The sequence below is a fragment of the Malania oleifera genome, chromosome 3 (assembly GCF_029873635.1).
Source record: "Malania oleifera isolate guangnan ecotype guangnan chromosome 3, ASM2987363v1, whole genome shotgun sequence".
Lineage (NCBI taxonomy): Eukaryota > Viridiplantae > Streptophyta > Magnoliopsida > Santalales > Ximeniaceae > Malania > Malania oleifera.
This window is the reverse complement of record NC_080419.1, coordinates 87,313,011-87,339,054: the sequence shown is the minus strand read 5'-3', so window position 1 is coordinate 87,339,054 and position 26,044 is coordinate 87,313,011. Positions and strand designations below refer to the sequence as shown.

Here is a 26,044-nt window from a genome sequence, read left to right as displayed (position 1 = left end):
AGAAACCAGGAAAACATTGATCATATTCTTTCTTTAGGAGAGGTGGTTTCAGAAGTTTGGCGTCGGGCTAGTGTGGCATTGGGGATTCCTTTCCAACGATCTCTGCCTTGGAAAAATAAAATGGCAAATTGGTTCCACTATGCAAAAAAATCGTCTATTAAAGGTATTTTAATTGGGTTGATTCCATGTTTGATTACGTGGTGCCTCTGGAATTGAAGATGTAAAGCGAGAATGGAAGGAGTTTATCAAAGTGCAGATCAGATGTGGAGAAGTGTTCGATTCTAGGTTAGTTTTATTGTTAAGAGCACAATTTCTTTTCAAAAATTGAAGAAGTCAGACATTAAGATTTTGAATGAGTTTCAAATTAAGTATCAGGGAGTTTGCAATAGGCCTGGAAAAATTATTTCATGGGTTAAACCTCCAGTAGGGTGGATAAAACTTAATTGTGATGGGAGTTGTAGGGGCAATCCGGGTACTTCAGGAGGTGGAAGAATTATTCGGGATTGTCATGGCATGGTAAAAGCGGTTTTTTCAAGTTATTTTAGCAATGGTATAAATAATAGTGCGGAATTAAAAGCAATCAGGGAAGGAATTTGTTTGTGTAAATGTTTGCATTATGTTAATGTGATTATTGAAAGTGACTCGCGAATTGTAGTTCATTGGCTTCGGAAAGGTAGATGTACTTTGTGGTATCTTTGGGAATTTTGGGAGGAGCTCCTAGAGTTTCATTTGGTGTATTTCATTTTGTTTTTGGTTGTTTTTATGTTTTTATCTCCTTTGTTAGTTATGTTTAATTTTATTTGTCCTAATTTGGTTGGTTGGTTTTAACTTGTAACCACAGTATTCCTTCGCCAAAAGTAAGGGTTTATTAATAAAAAATTGGAGGTGCCGCCTTCTTTTACCAAATAATAATAATAACAAATAAATAAAAACCACACCAACCTCTGAAGAGAAGGGGAGGCAGAGGGGTAGCGCTCCTGAAACAGAGATTTGATGGAGAAGACAGCCCCTTCGAAGGCTTGTTTCTTAGAAAGTTGTTTCTGTAGATCCAACAACTGCTACCTCAGAGCATCATCAAAGGAAGCCATCTTTAACAAAAACCCTGAACCCCCATGATTTGGAACCCTAAGCGTATCAGAAATGATACCGAAATCGAATAAGAAATTCCTCTGATTTTTCAATTTCCCACTGCTCATTGATTCTTTAGGAGCAAAAATTTCTTTTTAAACAAAAACAATTCTTGCGAAGGGGGAAAGGGAAACCGACGCGGTTCTGTCTTCTTTATTTTATTTTATTTATTGCAAAATTGGTCATGACCATAAATTTAATTAAATTTGATGTAATTTAAAAATTATTATTTATATAAAATTATTTATTCTTTCTAATATTTTGGGAAGTCCAATTTCTAATAAATTATTAATTGATGTCCAAAAAAGCTAAAATAAAAAACAAATTGTATTTCTAAAGTATAACCATGCATTTAAATACTTGGAAAAAATCCTAAATAAAATTGCATGAAAAATTAACAATGCAAATTGATGTATAACAAAAAAATTATTTTGGTTTTCATCAGTGAAATATGCAAATCATTTTACGACTATCATACCGCAACAAAGTTTGGAAGGAATATTTAAAAGTTGAAACAATAAATAAAAACGACGAGTTGATTTTACAAAAAATATGCATAACTTATATATAGCAATTTGGAGAAAATAAGAAATTTCTTTTTTTCCCAACAATTTTATTTTTATTTCATAGAAATTGATATATTTTGTAGCAAAAAATTATCCATGAATATTACCTAGGACCTATATAAACACAGTGAAAATAAATCTATGGGTACCTTAACATAGGAGGCAAATAGATGAACATCAACCATACAAAGAGAAGACGAGTACCGAGAAGAGCTTATCGACAAATAATGAAAAAAATTGATCGATACAAACACATAATTAAATAGAAAATAGAAGAATAGGATGATGTATCAAAGACAGAGCTAGAAGTATCTTTAAATGATCATACACACGCATAGATGGATGGACGCACTCAAAAGGACACCAAAATTTGATAGAAATAAATATGAGATTCTTGAATTTGTGGGAAACTACTATTATGAGCGTAACTAAAAGGTACAATTTCCTAAATGCATCACACATCCATATGTCATTAGTATCAAGTTGACACCATACTCATCATTGCCTCTATATTCTCTTTACATCTTTAGAGCTTTATTCTCAGAGTAGTGCATATGAGTATCTTATATCCTCAACTAGTTTTTATGTTTTGTTCATATGAAAATTTTAAGAACAATATATTTCTGCTAAGAAATTTAAATAAATTATCAGACTCCAAGAAAGTAGGTGATTACATATCTTGCGTTTAGGAGCATGGACATCAAACCATAAATTTGTATTTGTGCAGATTTGCATGAAGCTTAGAATATAATTTTATTAAAAGTATTTATAAAATTGACACGAATCCAAATCCAAGGTCAAAATTTTTGTTCTTAAACACTATCTCAATTTTGCAAATGGCTTAGTTAAAGTGAAAAGACAGCATTCCTTCTAATTGTCTAAAAGAACTGTCAATGTTACATTTCTTATAAGATATTAAGGATAACCAGGAATAAAGAAGGAATAAAGTGTTTAAAAGTGGGCACAAATGAATAGTTAGATATCATGGGTTTTGAATTGGAATATATATACATTATGTTACATTTTTTTTTTTTTTTTTAGGTTTATATATCTTGTCTACTTCTGCTTTGCAGTTTAGTTGATAATATATTTGGGAAGAAATTGAGCAAGCATGATGATCCATCCATGAATTTATGAAAATTAATTGGAAAACACAAATATCAATCACATCTAAAAAGCATACATGTGCCCACCTACTCTACCTAGTTTACTACGGTTGAATGGACTAGTGACGTACAATAGCATTACGAATAGATGTAGTGGTCTACTAGTTAGTAGATAAATCTATGAGAATATCTTTCTAGTACTATATGAAGTTGTAATTTATATGATGATAAATTTTAAAAATTACAGAATTAATATTGCGTAGTGCAAACTCACAAACTAAACATTTACATACAATTTTTTTTTTTATAATAACGCAATCTTTATTGATATGCCCTCACTTTTGGCGGAGGAATACTGTGGTTATAGGACAAACAATGCGGGTTTATAGATAAAGAAATTAAAGTCCTCCCAAAAACAACACCAACAACTAACCAAACTAGGACCACAAATTTAAACAAAGTTAAATAAGAAACAAATCTAAACAGACCTAGATAAAAACACAAAAACTTTAAACAAATCTAAACCCACAAAAAAACTTGTATTTCAAGTTATCCAAGAATTGAAAATAGGCCAATCTCCAAACCTTGTTCAACATTAAAGGACCCAAAACAGCCCCAAAAACCAACAACAAATCCAAATGGTATGCCCAAATAGAACCACCTCATATCAATCCACCCATCTCTTTCATTGTGCCAACTTGGTTTTAGAACTAGAGGTGTTTCAGCTTTTGTGCAGTCATCTGCCAATGGTAGACCACAGAGCTCATGGTTGCCAATGAAACTGAGCGGAGTGAAGCCTTGGATCTGGGTACCTAAAGGAATTTTGCCTGATAAGTTATTGTATGACAAATTTAAATATCCCAAAAATGTCAAACTTGACATACTTTGAGGAATTATGCCTGAAAGATTATTCATTGATAAATCAATAGACTCCAGTGATGTCATGTTGTCGATTTTATCTGGGATTCTTCCTTGAAGTTTGTTCATGGATAGGTTTAGGGATAACAAACCTTTAAGATGGGTCAACTCTGCAGGGATCCCTCCATACAAGTTGTTGCATGAAATGTCAATGCTTGTTAATTGAGGGAGAGATTGCTGAATTCACTTTACAATTGCTTTATCACAACCATTGCTTTATCTAAGAATGCATTTGTATCATTGAACACAAATAATTTTGAATAGTTTGGCTTGTTAATCATTGCGTTGTAGTTACCAAAGCAAGTCGGAATGGCTCCAGAGAGATTGTTTTGTTCAAGGTCCAAGATTTGAAGAGAATAGAGATGACAAAGCTGGATGGAAATACTGCCACTTAACTTACTTGTGCGAAGAATAAGGACTTGAAGTTGGGGTAGGCTTTCTCCTATCAATAATGGTATTCTTCCAGAAAACTTATTTTCACTAAGATCCAAAACTTGTAAATAATCAAAACTTGGCAATGTCGTGGACAAGTTTCCAGAGAGCTTGTTCTTGCTCAAGTGTAGTGATCCAGGCCAAGTTAGAGAACCCATGGAACTTGGTATTTTTCCTACCAAATTATTGTTGTCCAATTGCAATGCCAATAAATTTTTCCAATTCACCCAATAATCAGGAATTTCTCCAGACAAAATTTTTTTTTTTTTTGATAGATCCAACCTTAATAAATTAGCTTCCTTTTCTACCATTTTATTGCACAAGAAGGGATCCATTCAAGTAATTATTTGAAAGATCTAAATAGCTTAGTTTAGCAGGCATAGGAAGCAACGGGCCTTGGATCTGGTTTTGAGATAGATCAACATAAGAAAGTTGGGACATATTGGAAAGCCAAGTTGGGATTACACCTAATATTGAAGCATTTGATAAGAATAAAAATTTCAATTCCCTATGTGTTTGAAGCCATGAAGGAAATAATTGAGGTCCCATATGAATTGAGTTTAGTGAAATTTGACGGAGTTGAAATGGAGGAATCCAATTGGGGCTTATTTTCAAGGCCAATGGGTTTGAATCAGCAAAGAAATCCTTCAGTCTTGTTAGATTTGCAAAGTGAACTTCTGAAATGGTGCCTTCCAAGGAATTGTTAGAGATGTCCACACTTTCTAATTTAGGGAGACTCCCAAGAGTTTTTGGAATACTCCCATTGAAAATATTAGAAGAAATATATAAGCCCCTCAAGGATGATAATTTCCCTATAGACACTGGAAGTGGGCCTGAAATGGAGTTACGGGAAATATCAAGCACGGACAAACTTTTAAATACTCCCAACTGCTTGGGCAATTGGCTTCACTTTAGTGTTTCCTTGGCGCACGAATCCAATGAATAATCTCCAAAAATTTCAGAAATGTCTCCAGTGAGTTGGTTCCATGACAAATCTAAAACTCTCAAATTGAAGAGGTTTCCCAAGGATGTTGGAATTCCTCCTTCAAAGTCATTGCTAGATAACCGAAGTTTTGTGAGTGATGTCAAGTTGCCAATAGCACCAGAAATTGATCCTTGAAAATGATTGGAAGAAAGATCGAGTATTGTGAGTGATGTCATGTTGCCAATAGCACCAGAAATTGATCCCTGAAAATCATTGGAAGAAAGATAGAGTATTGTAAGTGATGTCAGGTTGCCAATAGCACCAGAAATTGATCCTTGAAAATTATTGGAAGAAAGATCGAGTATTGTGAGTGATGTCAGGTTGCCAATAGCAATAGAAATTGATCCTTGAAAATCATTGAGAGAAAGATCGAGGCTTTGGAGGCCGGTCATGTCATACAACCACTCTGGTATTGCAGAGTTGAATTGGTTACCAGCAAGATTAAGGAACCGAAGAGTAGTTAGGTTCCGTAGAGGGGCGAGAAGCAAACCATGAATTTAGTTATTACTTAGATCAAGGGAAACAATAGAAGAGAGATTAGAAAACCAGTTGGGTGCGGTAGAGTTCAAATTGCAATCAGAGATCATTAGAGTTTGTTCAAAAAATTAACATAGGAGGCAAATAGATGAACATCAATCATACAAAAAGAAGACGAGTACCGAGAAGGGCTTATCGACAAATAATGAAAAAAATTGATCGATATAAACACATAATTAAATAGAAAATAGAAGAATAGAATGATGTATCAAAGACGGAGTTAAAAGTATCTTTAAATGATCATACACATGCATAGACGGATGGACGCACTCAAAAGGACACCAAAATTTGATAGAAATAAATATGGGATTCTTGAATTTGTGATAAACTACTATTACGAGTATAACTAAAAGTTACAATTTCCTGAATGCATCACACATTATAGGTCATTAGTATCAAGTTGACACCATCTGGTTAACATTCCTCTATATTCTCCTTACAGCTTTAGAGCTTTATTCTCAAAGTAGTGAATATGAGTATCTTATATCTTCAACTAGTTTTTGAGTTTTATTCAAATGAAAATTTTAAGAAGAATAATAAATTTCTGCTAAGAAATTTAAATAAATTATTAGACTCCAAGAAAGTAGGTGATTACATATCTTGCGTTTAGGAGCATGGACTTCAGACCATAAATTTGTACTTCTATAGATTTGTACGAAGCTTAGAATATAATTATATTAAAAGTATTTATAAAATGGACACGAATCCAAATCCAAGGTCAAATTTTTTTGTTCTCAAACACTATCCCAATTTTGCAAATGGCTTTGTTAAAGTGAAAAGACAATATTCCTTCTAATTGTCTAAATGAACTGTCAATATTACATTTCTTATAATATATTAAGGATAACCAGGAATAAAGTGTTTAAAAGTCAACACAAATGAATTGTTAGATATCATGGGTTTTGAATTGGAATATATATACATAATGTTCCATTTTTTATTTTTTTTAGGTTTATAAATCTTGTCTACTTTTGTTTTGCAATTTAGCTGACAATATATTTGGGAAGAAATTGAGCAAACATAATGATCCGTCCATGAATTTATGAAAATTAATTGGAAGGCACAAATATAAATCACATTTAAATAGCATACATGTGCCCACCTACTCTACCTAGTTTACTACTGCTGAACAGGCTAGTGACGTACAATAGCATTACGAATAAATGTAATGGTCTAATAGCTAACAGATAAATCTATGAGATCATCTTTCTAGTACTATATGAAGTTGTAATTTATATGATGATAAATTTTAAAAATTGTAGAAATAACATTGCATAGTGCAAATATATAAACTAAACATTTACATACAATTTTTTTTTTTTGAATTACACAACTTTTATTGATATGCCTTCACTTTTGGCGTAGGAATACTATGTTTACAAGATAAGCATTGAGAAATTACAGATAAAGGAATTAAAGCCCTTCAAAAATAACACCAACAACCAATCAAATCGGACCACAAATTTAAACAATGCTAAATAAGAAACAAATCTAAACAGGTGTAGATAAAAACACAAAAACTTTAAACAAATCTAAGCCCACCCAACAACTTGTATTTCAAGTCATCCAAGAATTGAAAATAGGTCAATCTCCAAACCTTGTTCAACATTAAAGGACCCAAAACAGCCCAAAACCCCACAACAAATCCAAATGGCATGCCCAAATAGAACCACCTCATATCAATCCATCCATCTCTTTCATTGTGCCAACTTGGTTTTAGAGCTAAAGGTGTTTCAGCTTTTGTGCATTCATCTGCCAATGGTAGACCATAGAGCTCATGGTTGCCAATGAAACTGAGTGGAGTGAAGCCTTGGATCTGGGTACCTAAAGGAATTCTTCCGGATAAGTTATTGTATGACAAATTTAAATATTCCAAGAATGTCAAACTTGACATACTTTGAGGAATTATGCCTGAAAGTTTATTCATTGATAAATCAATAGACTCCAGTGATGTCATGTTGCCAATTTTATCTGGGATCCTTCCTTGAAGTTTGTTCATGGATAGGTTTAGGGATAACAAACCTTTAAGATGGGTCAACTCTGGAGGGATCTCTCCATACAAGTTGTTGCATGAAATGTCAATGCTTGTTAATTGGAAGAGAGAACTGCTGAATTCATACTGATATTGCTTTATCACAACCACTACTTTTTCTGAGAATGGACGTGTATAATTGTACAAAAAATTGTATAAATATTTTGGTCTATTAATCATTGCACTGTAGTTACCAAAGCATGTCGGAATGGCTCCAGAGAGATTGTTTTGTGAAAGGTCCAAGATTTGAAGAGAATAAAGATGACAGAGCTGGATGGAAATACTGCCACTCAACTTATTTGTGCGAAGAATAAGGACTCGAAGTTGGGGTAGGCTTTCTCTTATCAATAACGGTATTCTTCCAGAAAATTTATTTTCACTAAGATCCAAAACTTTCAAATAATGAAAGCTTGACAATGTGGTGGACAAGTTTCCAGAGAGCTTGTTCTTGCTCAAGTGTAGTGATTTAAGCCGAGTTAGAGAACCCATGGAACTTGGTATTTTTCCTACCAAATTATTGTTGTCCAATCGCAATGTCAATAAATTTTTCCAATTCATCCAACAATCAAGAATTTCTCCAGATAAAAAATTTTTTGATAGATCCAAAAGGGATAAATTAGATTCCAGATCTACCATTTTATTGCACAAGAAGGGAACAAGAGATCCATTCAAGTAATTATTTGAAAGATCTAAAGAGTATAGTGTGGCACGCATGGGAGGCAACGGGCCTTGGATATGGTTTTGAGATAGATCCACATAGGAAAGTTGGGACATATTGGAAAGCCAAGTTGAGATTACACCTAATATTGAAGCATTTGATAGGTATAAATATTCCAATTCCCTCTGTGTTTGAAGCCATGAAGGAAATAATTGGGGTCCCATATGAGTTGAGCGCAGTGAAATTCCACGGAGTTGAAATGGAGGAATCCAATTGGGGCTTATTTTCAAAGCCAATGGGTTTGAATCAGCATGGAAAAACTTCAGCCTTGTCAGATTTGTAAAGTGAACTTCTGAAATGGTGCCTTCGAAGGAATTGTTAGAGATGTCCACAAATTCTAATTTAGAGAGACTCCCAAGAGTTTCTGGGATACTCCCATTGAAAAGATTGGAAGAAATATGTAAGAACCTCAAGGATGATAATTTCCCTATAGACACTGGAAGTGGGCCTGAAATGGAGTTGCGGGAAATATCAAGCACGGACAAACTTTTAAGTTCTCCGAAATGCTTGGGAAATTGGCCTGACTCTAGTGTTTCCTTGGCGCACGAATCGAATGAATAATCTCCAAAAATTTCAGAAATGTCTCCACTGAGTTGGTTCCCTGCCAAATCTAAAAGTCTCAAATTGAAGAGGTTTCCCAAGGATGTCGGAATCCGTCCTTCAAAGTCATTGCCAGATAACCGGAGTTCTGTGAGTGATGTCAGGTTGCCAATAGCACCATAAATTGATCCTTGAAAATCATTGGAAGAAAGATCGAGTATTGTGAGTGATGTCAGGTTGCCAATAGCACCAGAAATTGATCCTTGAAAATCATTGGAAGAAAGATCGAGACTTTGGAGGCCGGTCATGTCGTACAACCACTCTGGTATTGCAAAGTTGAATTGGTTACCAGCAAGATTAAGGAACCGAAGAGTAGTTAGGTTCCGTAGAGGGGCGGGAAGCAAACCGGGAATTCGGTTATAACTCAAATCAAGGGAAACAATAGAAGAGAGACCAGAAAACCAGTTCGGTGTGGTAGAGTTCAAATTGCAATATGAAAGGTCCATGGATCGAAGAGTAGTGGACATGTTCTGAAGATACATTGGAATTGAACCCTCTGTAAAATAGGTCATACGCAGATTGAGTGAAACAAGAGAAGTGAGACTGGAGAGCCATCCAAGTGTTGAAGAATTCATGAAAGAGTTATCGGAGAGATCAAGAGCAACAAGGGAAGAAAAATTGACATGAGAAAGAGGAAGATTATGGCTGAGGGAACAATCACTCAAGATCAACGCGGACAAGGAAGGGAGGATGTTCACTGCCTGAAGCCAATTATTAGATGCCCGGCTGAGATCGACATAGCTCATGTCGAGGAACTCAATTGAAGAGAGATGGGAAATCCATCTCACGTCATCTGTAACGTACAAACCAGAATTCCAGCCAATATCAAGATAATGCAAGCTTGAAAGATTCCCAAGTTGAGGAGGAATGGGGCCCACAAATCCTGCAGAAGAAAGGTTAAGATAAGCGAGATTGTGGAGGGAACCAAAGAACTGTGGAATCTGAAGTCCCTGAAAATCATTGAGACTCAAGTCCAGATGCTGAAGATGTTTCAATTGCAGCAAAGAGCCGCTTATGTTCCCACCCAAACTGGACCTCTTCTGCGCAGCAACCCAATATGAATAATCATCATAATAATAATCATCTTTATAAGAATAATAATAATAATAATAATCATCATGATGAATAGGGAATATTGGATTGGAGAGGTTGAGATGGATGACATGGGCAGTGGTGTTGTGGCAGCGAACTCCTGTCCAGCTGCAGCAATCCTCACCAACCCAGGAAGAGAGGCGGTTGGAAGGATCGGTGAGAGATTGCTTGAAGTCGAGAAGGGCTTCCCTCTCCTCTGCCTTACAATGGGTGGCATTTGAATTTACTCCATCCCAAGAAATCAATGTAAAAACAATCCCCAAAACTGCAGCTGAGTATCTCATTGAGATATACCAACAAAATCCAACTTCAATTCTTCTAGGGAAAGGAGTTGTTTTGTTTAATTTGAAGATAAGAGGTAGCTTGCATTTACATTTATATATATCTATATAGGGTGGGGAAGGAATGAAGCCACTGCTAGGAAATTATTAATTTGATGTTCCGAGTCAAGTCAATGTTGAGTACATTTTCCACTGCTAGGTAGACTACATTTTCCACACGGAGCTGGAGTCTTCATTTGCCCCTAAACAAGGGCCATGACTTGCATTCCTATTCCTACTTTTTTTGTTTCATCTGGAAAATAATAGATCATGTCATTGTAAAGATAAATGATGGACCCTGCCATTTAATGTGAATGATTTAGCATGTCTCCTTTTTAGTTTTTTCTTTCTCTTTTGGCGGAGTGGTTGGTCTAAAGATATTACTAAAGAATTGACTTAAGATTGAATACTATATTTGTTTTAATGGGGAATCTTATCACTGCAAGCTTCCTCTATTTTCCTTTCCGACAGGTTAGCACCGAAAGCAATTAGGCCAACCCCAACAATGGTGAGGCTTGATTAGTAAATAGATATTTTGGTCATATTGTCTTAGGACATCAAAAGCACTAGTACCTCATGGTTTATGATTGAATGATTATAGACTATTATGGAATATCAGTAGTAGCAAATGCTTTAGCCATAATATAATGAAATATCGAAGCATTTGAGTATTTTGTTCTTGGGTACCCCTTTGAATGTATTTTGTTCTATGATTGACATCACTCATAGTTTCAGTTTTCCCTCTAGATGAGAACACTTTCACTCTACAACCACATGAAAGTTCTGCTCCCCCCCCCCCCCCCCCCCTAAAGAAAATCATAGAATACTACTTCAAATGCAAATGGTGATTGGTTTAGCATCCATTTTCTTTCTTTTATTTATCTTTTTTTCTTTTTAGACTGAATGGCTCTAAATAAACTAATGAAATATTGAATCGAGTTGATCATTTTTGTAGCTTCTCATGGCATGATTGATTCAAGAATATTCCTTTTCTTATTATGTACATATTGAATATACAGCTGAAATATTGTGCTGAGTACGTATTGAGTTGATAACTATAAAAAAACATATTTCCTTATTTGTTTGCCTTCCATTGTTGTATAAGCAGTCATAATTCAAAGCAACTAAAATAGAAACCAAGTTGGTTTTCTAAAGTATGAACACGCATTTACATACCTGAAAAAGAATCATGAACAAAATTAAAGTAGTAAAATAGTATATATCACCAATCTCAGCCTAAATAAATACACAGAAAACCACAGAGAGGCGGAATTGCTTAGTGATACCAGCTATAATAATCTTTACTGTTTTCTGTCTGCACGACAATGTCTTCACTGGTTCCCATGGTAAGAAACCTTTGGCGAAATAAATTAATTCGTTGATTAATATATGCTAATAATGAATCATTTCAATTTTCATCAAAGAATTGTACAAATCATTTTCCACTTAGCAGAGGCAGTTAGACCATCAGTTTTTAGTGATTGAAGTTCCAAATGAAAACAAAGGTTGGCAAAAAATGCATAACTTGTAATGCAATTTGGAACAAATAAAAAAATGAACATTGATTGTTGTGTTGTGATTTGTGACAGGGAGGAATGAGACCTCAACTCAATTATGGCTTTAATTTACAGGACCAAATTGAACAAAATCCAAAATAATTCAATTTACCTCATCCCACCATCTTCAACTTGTAATTTCCATAAACTCATTGCAATTTCAACATGTAGTTTTGAACCCACGTAACATCCTTGTGAACTTTTACTTTCAATTTTTTGTCTAGGAGATGGTAGGATTGTCAAGATACCAAGCATGTGGTCTAAAATGGTAGGATTGTTTATCTTAGTTAAGGTCAAGAAGAATATCCTTTTAAACGCAGGGATAATGCAATCTTCATCTAGCCTTAAGAAGGGCCTTGAATAACATCACAGTTAAACTAATGGCCATTAAGGAACAGAATGGAAAAAAAAAAAAAAGAGAAAATATATAACAGATGCACAGAAATAGAATTATCAATTTTTTTCCATTTCATTTTGTTTTTATGTATAAAAAATTACGTAGAATGTTTTGAATGCAAAGTTAGGACTTGCCTAAATAAGAAAGATGAAATGTCAATAGCATTTTTGGAGTGCCAATTTCAAATTTCTTTGCAGATAAATATGAAGTGTTAATAGTCATGAACATCTATTATAACTACGCCATTGAAATACATATTCCAAAATAATATAAAATTAACTTGTTCAAATTTCAATTTCTATAGTGTAAGTTTATATTCAGAATATCTTATTGTTAGATTATCACTTTACCTAAAAACTTAAGCTTTTAGGTTATGGGCCAACAATGTATATCAAGTTTTAACACTCCCACCATGTGCAACTAGACAGTAGGTGGAGAGAGAAACACTCAATAAATTTTTAAATACCGCAAAATAAATGCAGGCGACAAGACTTGAACACAGGATCTCTTGGTAACCAACTCTGATACCATGTTAGATTACCATTTTACCTAAAAGTTTAAGCTTTTAGGTTATGGGCCAAAAATGTATACCAAGTTTTAAAACTTATTACTTTCCATTGCAACTAGTTAAATGTCAACACTCTGCGGCTGAGTAACATGATCAAATATTGACAGCAAATACTTTCGCATTCCAGAGAGGAATGAATTTACTATAACAGGAGGAAGATTTACTATAATAGGTTGGTGGACAACACTCTGGGTGTTTCTTTTCTATTTAAACTAGTTAGGTGCAAATTTTATATATTACAAAATTTTCTTACCATAAAACATATTATTAAACATGAATTATCAAAATTTTAATTATATACTATTTATTTTGAGCATTATATATATCTATATATATTGCCCATTGGGTCACTCTTTTTTTCTCAATTCTCATTACTTTAAAGCTAGCTATGTCTAATTTATGTTGAAACAATTTTGTATGGTCATCAGTATTGTGATATAGAACATAGAATAATAAAAAAAAAAACAAGAGAGAATTTAATAACAAATGCATCTTGAAAATATTTCATGTTTTGACTACTTTATAGTAAGGCCAAAAAAATAACGAATTAAAGTGCAAAACAATGAAGTAATATGGTTTAATGACAGACTTTTTGTTGAAATTTAGTAGGATTCACTTATAAATGTTGGTATTTGGACAAATTGGCAATAAAAAATGAGGTGAAAATTTTCTCTTTTCTGTAGCTTAATAACCCTACAAGCTTCAATAAATAAAAGATTTAAGATTTTTTAATTGTGGGAATCAATTTCTTTTTTATTATTTTTATTTCACTCTTAGAAGGATGATGAGCATAAAGGCAATAAAATTCAAAATTTGACCCAAAATATAGTAAACAAAATTTCAATTGTTTAAACCTACTCAAAATATATAATTTTAGAAAACTCTCAAGTAAGCATAAGTAAAGGTTTTAGTTCAAACTAATTTCATATTCTCACTCCTTTTTTTGTCTCCCTTATGCTTCTAGACTTGAGCAGAAATTTTTAAGTAAATTCATTATATATATATATATATATATATATATTCATATATTAAGAAAATTCATTATATTAAGATCACAAGAGATTATATTATAAGAAATATATAATGAATTTACTTAAAAATCAATTTCCTATGACATGCAGTTTCTATAATGCCATTATTTCCATAATGGCGTCATTATTTCGGTTTCTTCTCTCACTCTCTCCCTCCCTGTTTATTTTTTCTTTTCTTTTTATCAAATAAAGCAGAAGAAACCATACTTGTAGCACAATCACCTCTGTTTTATGATTGATTGATGATATGAAATAGGATGAAAATACAATAAATAAGGTATAACAGTAGAAGATTTTCTTTTTGATAACATAGAAGATGCCGTAGTGAAATTCAAACAGAAACTCAACCAGAAAAACAAAAGGGAAAAAAAAACAAGAAAATGCACAAATCAAACAAAATAAATCAATCTGAAAAGAAAGCAATAAATTCATGAATTAACGCACCAACCTCTGGAGAGAAGGGGAGGCGGAGGGGTAGCGCTCCTGAAACAGAGATTTGATGGAGAAGATAGCCCCTTCAAAGGCTTGTTTGTTAGAAAGCTGTTTCTAGAGATCCAACAACTACTGCCTCAGAGCATCATTAGAGGAAGCCATCTTTAACAAAAACCCTAAAGCCCTTTGATATGGAACCCTAAGCGTATCATAAATGATACTGAAATCGAATTCTTTCATAATTCCTCTTGTTTTTCAATTTCCCATTGTTCGTTGATTCTTTAGGAGCGAAAATTTCTTTTTAAACAAAAAACAATTCTTACGAAGGGGGAAAGGGAAACTAACGCGGTTCTGTCTTCTTTATTTTATTTTATTTATTGCAAAATTGGTCATGACCTTACAACATAAATTTAATTAAATTTGATGTACGTCAAAAATTATTATTTATATAAAATTATTTATTCTTTCTAATATTTTGGGAAGTCCAATTTCTAATAAATTATTAATTGATGTCCAAAAAAGCTAAAATAGAAAACAAATTGGATTTCTAAATTATAACCATGCATTTAAATACTTGGAAAAAATCCTAAATAAAATTGCATGAAAAATTAACAATGCAAATTGATGTATAACCAAAAAATTATTTTGGTTTTCATCAGTGAACTATGCAAATCAACTATCATACCACAACAAAGTTTGGAAGGAATATTTAAAAGTTGAAACAATAAATAAAAACGACGATGCGTAAAATATGCATGACTTATATATAAAGCAATTTGGAGAAAATAAGAAATTTCATTTTTTTCCCAACAATTTTATTTTTATTTCATAGCAATTGATAAGACTTTGTAGCAAAAAATTATCCATGAATATTACCTTGGACCTATATAAACACAATGAAAATAAATCTATGGGTACCTTTTTTTGGTAAAAATGTTGCATAGGCCACAAATAGTATCACATGGAGAATAAGTTTTTAAGTATACAAATAATTACATTTTTTTTTTGGACTTCTAATTATTTAATGATAAACCCTCACTTCTGGCGGAGGAATACCGTGGTTAGAAGATATTCAAAGGGAGGGGCAAAAGACAAACCTTTAAAGGCCTCCCAAATAACAACACCAACATCCAGCCAAAAAAAAAAAGATTACAAAACCAAACAAATAAAAACAAAACAAGGACCTACAAACCAAATAGCATGCAAAAAAAAAAAGATAAATAACATAAAGCATAGACCAAAACCAACAGGAAATCAGCTAAACATACCTTAAATAAGTCGTACCCATCTTCTCCAATTTATATAACCTATTGATAACTCTAGGGAGTTGACTACTATTTATAAACAACCTATTCCTCCCCCTAACACCTTGACCAGCAAAGGCATCTGCCACTTTATTTCATTCTCTATACCAATGCTTTATCGAAAAGTCTACTCCCTTTAATAAACTAATCAGCTGCTCCCAAAAATCCCATAAATACCAAAAGGAGCACCGCCTTGTTCTTATCCAATTTACAACAATCTTCAAGTCACATTCAATATCAATACTAGTATAGCCCAAATGTTTGCAAATCTTTATTCCCTCTAACACAACTCTCAATTCAGCTTCATTATTTGAACAAGAACCAAAATATTTTGAAAAACCAAACACAAAAGTACATGTATGGTCTCTAAGGATGCCACCACCACCTGCCAGCCCTAGGTTCCCCAAACTACTTTCGTCCAAATTTAGTTTCAACCTCCCTTGCCCCGGTTTTAGCCATCTCACACATTGCATAGTTTTACTTCTCATATTCACAATTTGCACTTCCATGCAATATCCAAAAATCAGCATCCTTTAACTGAGTCAATCCTGTTATGTTCCTGCTCAAAACCCCGACCCAATACTTAATGGACAGCCACACATCTGAACTATTCTCCAATTTCCCCTCTATTCTAGCTAAACATCTCCTTCTCCACAACTTCCAAACTACTAAACAAGGAATCAAACCCATCAATGTTCTCAATTGAGAAAATCTGGAAGCCCTATTAAATCACATTTGGACTCTTTCTTTCCAACTTTGTTGTCTAAGAAAAGGAACACCAACCTCCACCGAAACCTTCCTCCAAACCTCAGTAGCAAAGTCTCCCCTATTTAACACATGCTCTATATCTTTTGGTAGCCTCATCTCACAACAATTACATGCGGAAGCCAGCGAAACCCCCACCCTTCTCACCTTTTCATCAACACTTAAGCACCCAAAAGTGGCATTCCACACGCAAATAACAATTTTCTTCGTTAACCATTTATTCCAAACTCATTTTGCTCACTCAAACTTTGGAGCTCTAACTTTGATAACATCCCAAGCTGACTTTGTATTAAAACAACCATCCTTTTTCGGGAGCCAAAGCAGTATGTCCGAAGAGGTTCTAAGATTTCCCACCTTTTCCATCACTTCTTCCGCTTTATTAAACCCCAGAATTCTCTACAAATTTTCCACATCCCACGTATTATTGATAACCAAGTCTTTTAATTTGATATGAGAATGTGCACCATCTAGACACTCTGCAACCAAAGATCCCGGTACCACAAATTTATATCTCCTTCTCTAATCTTCCACTTAGATTTACTTAAAAGTTCAGGCATACTCTACAGAACTTTCCTCCAAAAGGAAGAATCCGATCCATGAGGTCTGCAAAGAGTAATGTGTCTTTCCTTCATATATTTAGCTCTAAAAAATCTAGCCTATAAAGAATTTTGAGTTAATAAATGCAAGCAAACTTCATGAACAAAGACCGTTGCATTTCCGAAATGTCCCTAACTCCTATACCCCCCCTCATCTACAGGAACACACAATTTCTTCCATGCCCTCCATTTCATTTTTTCTTTTCCATCCTTAAAACCCTAGAAAAAAGAAGCAAGCATACCTTGTATCTTTTTTAACACCAGTTTTGGGACATTTAGAACAGCTAACAAATGCAATAACATACTCGACAACACATGTCTCAACAAAACAAGACGACCTCCTTTCGACAATAGTCTACTTTTCTAGCCTTCAACTCTCTTACTTATTTTTTTGTATTAAAGGGTCAAAATGACAGCTCTTCAATTTACCATCCACTATTGGCACACCCAAATACATAAAAAGAAATTTACCCTCACTAAAACCAGTTTCTTGAAGAATTTCTCCTTTCCACAGAACACCAAACTTCTTAAAGAAAAAAATAGCTGATTTATCTTTATTCACCCTTTGGCCAGTCCAACTTTCATACTCCTTGATCACCTCCATTATTTATCTAACAGATTTTTTTCCAGCATTAGAAAATATAACAACATCATCCGCGTACATTAAATGTGATATAATAGGTGCACCACATGGATGTGCAAACGGTAAAATCCTCTTCTCAGACATCCTTTTTTGAACTAATTTTAAAAAAACTTCTTCCATGATGATGAAAATATATGGCGACAACGGATCCCCTTGCCTCAAGCCCTTTTTTGACTTGAAGAAACCTCTATACGTGCCAAGCATCATGACAGAAAACCAAATAGTAGAAATACAATTCTGAATCAACTTACAAAACCAGTCTAAAAAACTAAGAGCATGGAAAATTTGATCTACGACCTGCCCCTCCACTCGATCACACGCTTTGCTCATATCAAGCTTTAGCATTATATTACCTCCTCTCACCCGCCTATGTAATAATTTTGTCATCTCTTGAGCAAACGTTATAGTTTCAAAAATACTCCTCCCTTTCACAAAAGTATCTTGTTCTAAAGATATTAAATCACCCATCACCAACGAAAGCTTACCAACAAGGATTTTGGAAAAAAATTTATAGACTACATTACAAAGGCTTATCGGGCGAAATTTATCAAACGATTGAGGATCCTTTATTTTAGGAATAAGCACTATGTAAAAGGAACAAAAAACGGAGGCAACATATCACCTTTGAATAATTCTCTTACTGCATCCATCACATCATTTTTAATAATCCTCCAACAGGTACCATAGAAAGAAGACCCAAACCCGTCCGATCCCTGGCTACTATTCACGGAATTAGAAGAAATAACTTCATAAACATCCTCCTCAGTTGGTCCTTCCCTCAACCGACCTATAGCCTCCTCAGAAACCACCGGATGGATAAGACCGTCTAGATTAGACCTTTGCACAAAACTATTTTTCCTCAAGAATTGCTCAAAATAATTTACAATTTCATCATGGACCATCTGCATATTTTCCAATATCGAACCATCAGGGAGCACCATTGAATTAGCACAAGAGTTACGCCTTTTTTTGCGTAATCACAGCATGAAAAAACTTTGAATTCTGATCACCATCAATCAACCATTTCAATTTTGCTTGCTGAGCCAACTTAGCCTCTTCTCTTTTATACCAAACCTCCAATTCAGCCTTAGAAACAAGGAACTCTTCTTCAACTGATTTCGAGTACACTATCTATGGTAAATTCTTATATTTTTCCACCCTTTCCTCCAACTCTTGAATAAAACCACCAACACGCCCAAAAGTCTATTTATTCCACACCCCAAGTCTTTGTTTTAACCTTTTCAATTTACTCGCCAATTTACACAAAACTGAATCTACCACAATGTGTTCTTTCCAATATGATTCAACCATTTCCAAAAAATCCCCACGCAACGTCCACATGTTTTGGAACCTAAAAGGCATTGGCCCATACCTCTCCATATTCGCACACAGCTGTTAAATGATAGGAGAATGATTTGAAGTATTTCTTATCAACAAAGATGTCTTAGCTTCACCATATTTTATAGGAAAAAAAACATTATTGATCAGCACCCTGTCCAGTTTCGCCCAGCTTCTCATCAAACCTTGTTGGCCGTTACATCATGAAAATTGACTCCCTTCGAATTTGAGGTCTAATAAACCACATCTATTAATACAACCATTGAATTCAGCCATAGATGAACCCAAGCGAGGTCTACCTCCAAACCTTTCCTCATCTGACCAAATTACATTAAAATCCCCCATAACAACCCAAGGCAAATCAAAACTCGACAGCCCCTGAAGCTGATCCCATAACTCTCTTCTCTCAATATGATAACATTTGACATATACAAAAGTAAGAAGCAAGGGCCCTCTATCCTTTGTTATCAAAACCGTCACACATTGATTAGAGGCACCTACCAAATCCACTAGAACATCCTCTTTCCAAAACAACCAAATCTTCTCACCTCTACATTAGAGCAAAAGTTAGTAAATTGCAAATACACCGCCCACCTTCTTATCTTTTCTATATCTTGAAAAGGTTCTGAAATTGCCAAAATTGAAACTTTCTAATCTTTCACAATTTGTTTCAATCTTCTCTTTGACGTGCACAAACCTCTTAAATTCCAAAATATAGTTTTTTCCATCATAAGTTCAACTTTTGAGGCACTGCCTTAGCCCTTTTAGACTTTCTCACTTGACCATTATCTTTATATCTTCCTTCCGACTCACCCATTGTGACATTACTTGGAATAGAATGATATTCTTTTTGAGTATCAATGCAAACCTCCATATCTCCCTCAGAAAACACATCATAATTCTCCTTACACCCTACACCCTCCACATCACTCTCTCTCTCATCCACCTACTCCACCAAAATCACCTCCCCATCCTTGTCCTTTTCAACTTTTCCCCTCTCTCCTTTATTAGCAACTTCAATTTCCTGGGCAGACCTAGAGCAACCTCCCAGTTCTACCTGCACCCCTACTATCTCTGACTTCTGGTCTTGACAACGATTGACTTTCTCTCCACTCTTTTTCTTTATCAAATTAACTTCATCCACTTTTTGAGTGCCCACATTATTAACCTCATTTACAATTTCTTTATTTTACATCAAAATTCACAGACCAGTTAAAAAGCCGAAATTGGCACCCTACCACCCATCTTCCTTCTCATGCCCATGCATGAATGTAATCCTTTTCGTTTACCAAATTCAACAAAACATGGTAGTTGTCCATAAAACTTATCATTGGGACTATAGAGAGACCCCATGATTGGATAATATGCCTCCGAAGGACATCAATAGATGACCTTACAGAAAGAAATTTAAGAACCAATGCAAACTTTAGATCCTCAGCAGCCTTTTCCATCTCCACATCCAAGAAAACAAAACCTAATTCTCCATTAATTAATTCTGGTTTCCTCAACAGGATTTTGAATTTTGAAGATGGGATTGGCCTCTTCAAGGCTTCCACAAACGATTTTCCCCCAGCGAAACCTCCCCCCTTTTCGACCTTATTATCCCCTGAACCACTCCCCTCAACCCATAAGCTAGCGTCAACACCTCCCCTCAACCATCCGGTAATAGCTACCATAGACGGCGTGGTCATGACTAAAAGTTATTCCATATTGAATACCAAAAAAACAAAATAACAAATAAACAATAATAAAAAACCAAACCTGCGGTAGACTTACGTCTTCCGTCACCGTGTGTCGCCGATGCAAGTTCACCGTCACCACTTTGTCGTTGTCGTCGTCTCAGATCATTAGAGTTTGTTCAAGGAATTAACAAGAGGCAAATGGATGAACATCAACCATACAAAAAGTCAACATAAATAAAGAAGATGAGTACCAATATGGGTTTATTGACAAATAATGAAAAAAATTCATTGATACAAACACATAATTAAACAGAAAATAGAAGAATAGAATGATGTATCAAAGACAGAGCTAGAAGTAACTTTAAATGATCATACACACGCATAGATGGATGGACGCACTCAAAAGGACACCAGAATTTGATAGAAATAAATATGGGATTCTTGAATTTGTGAGAAACTACTATTACGAGTATAACTAAAAGTTACAATTTCCTAAATGCATCACACATCTATAGGTCATTAGTATCAAGTTGACACCATCCAGTCAACATTGTCTCTATATTCTCCTTACAACTTTAGAGCTTTATTCTCAAAGTAGTGCATATGAGTATCTTATATCTTCAACTACTTTTTGAGTTTTGTTCAAATAAAAATTTTAAGGAGAACAATAAATTTTTGCTAAGAAATTTAAATAAATTATTAGACTCCAAGAAAGTAGGTGATTACATATCTTGTGTTTAGGAGCATGGACTTCAGACCACAAATTTGTATTTGTGTAGATTTGCACAAAGCTTAGAATATAATTATATTAAAAGTATTTATAAAATGGACACGAATCCAAATCCAAGGTCAAAATTTTTTGTTCTCAAACACTATCCCAGTTTTGCAAATGGCTTAGCTAAAGTGAAAAGACAATATTCCTTCTAATAGTCTAAATGAACTGTCAATATTACATTTCTTATAATATATTAAGGATAACCAGGAATAAAGTGTTTAAAAGTCGACACAAATGAATTATTAGATATCTTGGGTTTTGAATTGGAATATATATACATTATGTTCCATTTTTTTTTTTTTTTTAGGTTTATATATCTTGTCTACTTCTGCTTTGAAGTTTAGCTGATAAGAAGAAATTGAGCAAACATGATGATCCATCCATGAATTTATGAAAATTAATTGGAAAACACAAATATCAATCACATCTAAAAAGCATACATGTGCCCACCTACTCTACCTAGTTTACTACTACTGAATGGACTAGTGACGTACAATAGCACTACGAATAGATGTAATGGCCTAATAGCTAACAGATAAATTTATGAGATCATCTTTCTAGTACTATATGAAGTTGTAATTTATATGATGATAAATATTAAAAATTGCACAAATAATATTGCATAGTGCAAACTTATAAACTAAACATTTACATACAATTTTTTTTTTTTTTGAATAACGCAATCTTTATTAATATGCCCTCACATTTGGTGGAGGAATACCGTGGTTACAAAACAAACATTAGGAGATTACAGATAAAGAAGTTAAAGCCCTCCCAAAAACAACACCAACAACCAACCAAATCAAGACCACAAATTTACACAATGCTAAATAAGAAATAAATCTAAACAGACCTAGATAAAACACAAAAACTTTAAACAAATCTAAACCCACCAAACAACTTGTATTTCAAGTCATCCAAGAATTGAAAATAGGCCAATCTCCAAACCTTGTTCAACATTAAAGGACCCAAAACAGCCCAAAAACCCACAACAAATCCCAATAGCATGCCCAAATCGAACCACCTCATATCAATCCATCCATCTCTTTCATTGTGCCAACTTGGTTTTAGAACTAGAGGTGTTTTAGTTTTTGTGCATTCATCTGCCAATGGTAGACCACAGAGCTCATGGTTGCCAATGAAACTGAGCAGAGTGAAGCCTTGGATCTGGGTACCTAGAGGAATTCTGCCGAATAAGTTATTGTATGACAAATTTAAATATTCCAAGAATGTCAAACTTGACATACTTTGAGGAATTATGCCTGAAAGTTTATTCATTGATAAATCAATAGACTCCAGTGATGTCATGTTGCCAATTTTATCTGGGATCCTTCCTTGAAGTTTGTTCATGGATAGGTTTAGGGATAACAAACCTTTAAGATGGGTCAACTCTGCAGGGATCTCTCCATACAAGTTGTTGCATGAAATGTCAATGCTTGTTAATTGAGAGAGAGAACTGCTGAATTCATACTGATATTGCTTTATCACAACCATTGCTTTTTCTGAGGATGATTGTGTATAATTGTACACAAAGTCGTCTAAATATTCTTGTGTATTAATCATTGCGCTATAGTTACCAAAGCATGTCGGAATGACTCCAGAGAGATTGTTTTGTGCAAGGTCCAAGATTTGAAGAGAATAGAGATGACAGAGCTGGATGGAAATACTGCCACTCAACTTATTTGTGCGAAGAATAAGGACTCGAAGTTGGGGTAGGCTTTCTCCTATCAATAACGGTATTCTTCCAGAAAATTTATTTTCACTAAGATCCAAAACTTGCAAATAATGAAAACTTGGCAATGTGGTGGACAAGTTTCCAGAGAGCTTGTTCTTGCTCAAGTGTAGTGATCCAAGCCAAGTTAGAGAACCCATGGAACTTGGTATTTTTCCTACCAAATTATTGTTGTCCAATCGCAATGTCAATAAATTTTTCCAATTCATCCAACAATCAGGAATTTCTCCAGATAAAAAATTTTTTGATAGATCTAAATGGTATAAATTAGATTCCAGATCTACCATTTTATTGCACAAGAAGGGAACAAGAGATCCATTCAAGTAATTATTTGAAGATCTAAATCGCTTAGTGTAGCAGGCATAGGAGGCAACGGGCCTTGGATATGGTTTTGAGATAGATCCACATAGGAAAGTTGCGACATATTGGAAAGCCAAGTTGGGATTACACCATATATTGAAGCATTTGATAGCCCTAAATATGCCAATTCCCTCTGTGTTTGAAGCCATGAAGGAAATAATTGGGGTCCCATATGAGTTGACCTCAGTGAAATTCGACGGAGTTGAAATGGAGGAATCCAATTGGGGCTTATTTTCAAGGCCAATGGGTTTGAAGCAGCAGAGAAAAACTTCAGTCTTGTCAGATTTGCAAAGTGAACTTCTGAAACGGTGCCTTCGAAGGAATTGTTAGAGATGTACACACTTTCTAATTTAGAGAGACTCCCAAGAGTTTCTGGAATACTCCCATTGAAAAGATTGGAAGAAATATATAAGACCCTCAAGGATGATAATTTCCCTATGGACACTGGAAGTGGGCCTGAAATGGAGTTGCCGGAAATATCAATCACGGACAAACTTTTAAATTCTCCGAAATGCTTGGGCAATTGGCCTGACTCTAGTGTTTCCTTGGCGCACGAATCGAATGAATAATCTCCAAAAATTTCAGAAATGTCTCCACTGAGTTGGTTCCCTGCCAAATCTAAAACTCTCAAATTGAAGAGGTTTCCTAAGGATGTCGGAATCCGTCCTTCAAAGTCATTGCCAGATAACCGGAGTTTTGTAAGCGATGTCAGGTTGCCAATAGCACCAGAAATTGATCCTTGAAAATGATTGAAAGAAAGATCGAGTACTGTGAGTAATGTCAGGTTGCCAATAGCACCAGAAATTGATCCTTGAAAATGATTGGAAGAAAGATCGAGACTTTGGAGGCCGGTCATGTCGTACAACCACTCTGGTATTGCAAAGTTGAATTGGTTACGAGCAAGATTAAGGAACCGAAGAGTAGTTAGGTTCCGTAGAGGGGCGGGAAGCGAGCCAGGAATCTGGTTCTCACTCAGATCAAGGGAAACAATAGAAGAGAGACCAGAAAACCAGTTCGGTGTGGTAGAGTTCAAATTGCAATCAGAAAGGTCCATGGATCGAAGAGTAGTGGACGTGTTCTGAAGATATATTGGAATCGAACCATCTGTAAAATAGGTGCCACCCAGATTGAGTGAAACAAGAGAAGTGAGACTGGAGAGCCATCCAAATGTGGAAGAATTCCTGAAAGAGTTATCGGAGAGATCAAGAGCGACGAGGGAAGAAAAATTGACATGAGAAAGAGGAAGATTATGGCTGAGGGAACAATAATGCAAGATCAACGTGGATAAGGAAGGGAGGATGTTCATTGCCTGAAGCCAATTATTAGATGCCCGGCTGAGATTGACAAAGCTCATGTCGAGGAATTCAATTGAGGAGAGATGGGAAATCCATCTCACGTCATCTGTAACGTACAAACCAGAATTCCAGCCAATATCAAGATAATGCAAGCTTGAAAGATTCCCAAGTTGAGGAGGAATGGCGCCCACAAATCCCGCAGAAGAAAGGTTAAGATAAGCGAGATTGGGGAGGGAACCAAAGAACTGTGGAATCTGAAGTCCCTGAAAATGATTGAGACTCAAGTCCAGATGCTGAAGATGTTTCAATTGCAGCAAAGAGCCGCTTATGTTCCCACCCAAACTGGACCTCTTCTGCGCAGCAAACAAAGACTCATAATCAATATCAATATCATAATAATAATAATCATCATGATGAATAGGGAATATTGGATTGGAGAGGTTGAGATGGATGACATGGGCAGTGGTGTTGTGGCAGCGAACTCCTGTCCAGCTGCAGCAATCCTCACCAACCCAGGAAGAGAGGCGGTTGGAAGGATCGGTGAGAGATTGCTTGAAGTCGAGAAGGGCTTCCCTCTCCTCTGCCTTACAATGGGTGGCATTTGAATTTACTCCATCCCAAGAAATCAATGTAAAAACAATCCCCAAAACTGCAGCTGAGTATCTCATTGAGATATACCAACAAAATCCAACTTCAATTCTTCTAGGGAAAGGAGTTGTTTTGTTTAATTTGAAGATAAGAGGTAGCTTGCATTTACATTTATATATATAGGGCGGGGAAGGAATGAAGCCACTGCTAGGAAATTATTAATTTGATGTTCTGAGTCAAGTCAACGTTGAGTACATTTTCCACTGCTAGGTAGACTACATTTTCCACACGGAGCTGGAGTCTTCATTTGCCCCTAAACAAGGGCCATGTTCGGATGGATTTGGATTAGAATTTTATAAATTTTGTTGGGACATTGTAAAAAAAGAACTCTTGGATGCGGCCGTGGATTTTTTTCAGGGCACTACTCTTTCCAAGTTTTTTTTCTGTTCATTTATTATTTTAATTCCGAAGGTGGATAATCCTTCTAGCTTTGATAAATTCTGACCTATTAGTTTATGCTCTGTGGCATATAAATTTTTTTCCAAGAT

General features: G+C 35.0%; 3 protein-coding genes and 1 long non-coding RNA gene across 4 annotated transcripts; all 4 read right to left on the bottom strand.

Annotated features, from left to right (window-relative positions):
• Positions 1-3,349: 3,349 nt before the first annotated feature.
• Positions 3,350-5,527, bottom strand: LOC131151415 (receptor-like protein EIX2). Its single transcript, XM_058102658.1, has 3 exons — positions 5,245-5,527; positions 4,119-4,325; positions 3,350-3,828 (listed from the first exon to the last, which is right to left on the bottom strand). Exons 1-3 carry the CDS (start codon positions 5,525-5,527, stop codon positions 3,350-3,352), a joined length of 969 nt encoding a protein of 322 aa, XP_057958641.1.
• A 1,455-nt stretch (positions 5,528-6,982) lies between these two features.
• Positions 6,983-10,461, bottom strand: LOC131152426 (receptor-like protein EIX1). The gene has a single exon (XM_058104302.1). It carries the CDS (start codon positions 10,396-10,398, stop codon positions 7,195-7,197), a length of 3,204 nt encoding a protein of 1,067 aa, XP_057960285.1. The 5' UTR covers positions 10,399-10,461; the 3' UTR covers positions 6,983-7,194.
• Positions 10,462-11,535: 1,074 nt separating this feature from the next.
• LOC131152427 (uncharacterized) lies at positions 11,536-14,731 on the bottom strand. The gene is made up of 2 exons (XR_009135942.1): positions 14,435-14,731; positions 11,536-11,789 (listed from the first exon to the last, which is right to left on the bottom strand). It is a non-coding gene; the product is annotated as an uncharacterized LOC131152427 (long non-coding RNA).
• An 8,841-nt stretch (positions 14,732-23,572) lies between these two features.
• LOC131151414 (receptor-like protein EIX1) lies at positions 23,573-25,576 on the bottom strand. Its single transcript, XM_058102657.1, has one exon. It carries the CDS (start codon positions 25,574-25,576, stop codon positions 23,573-23,575), a length of 2,004 nt encoding a protein of 667 aa, XP_057958640.1.
• Between the last annotated feature and the right edge of the window lie 468 nt (positions 25,577-26,044).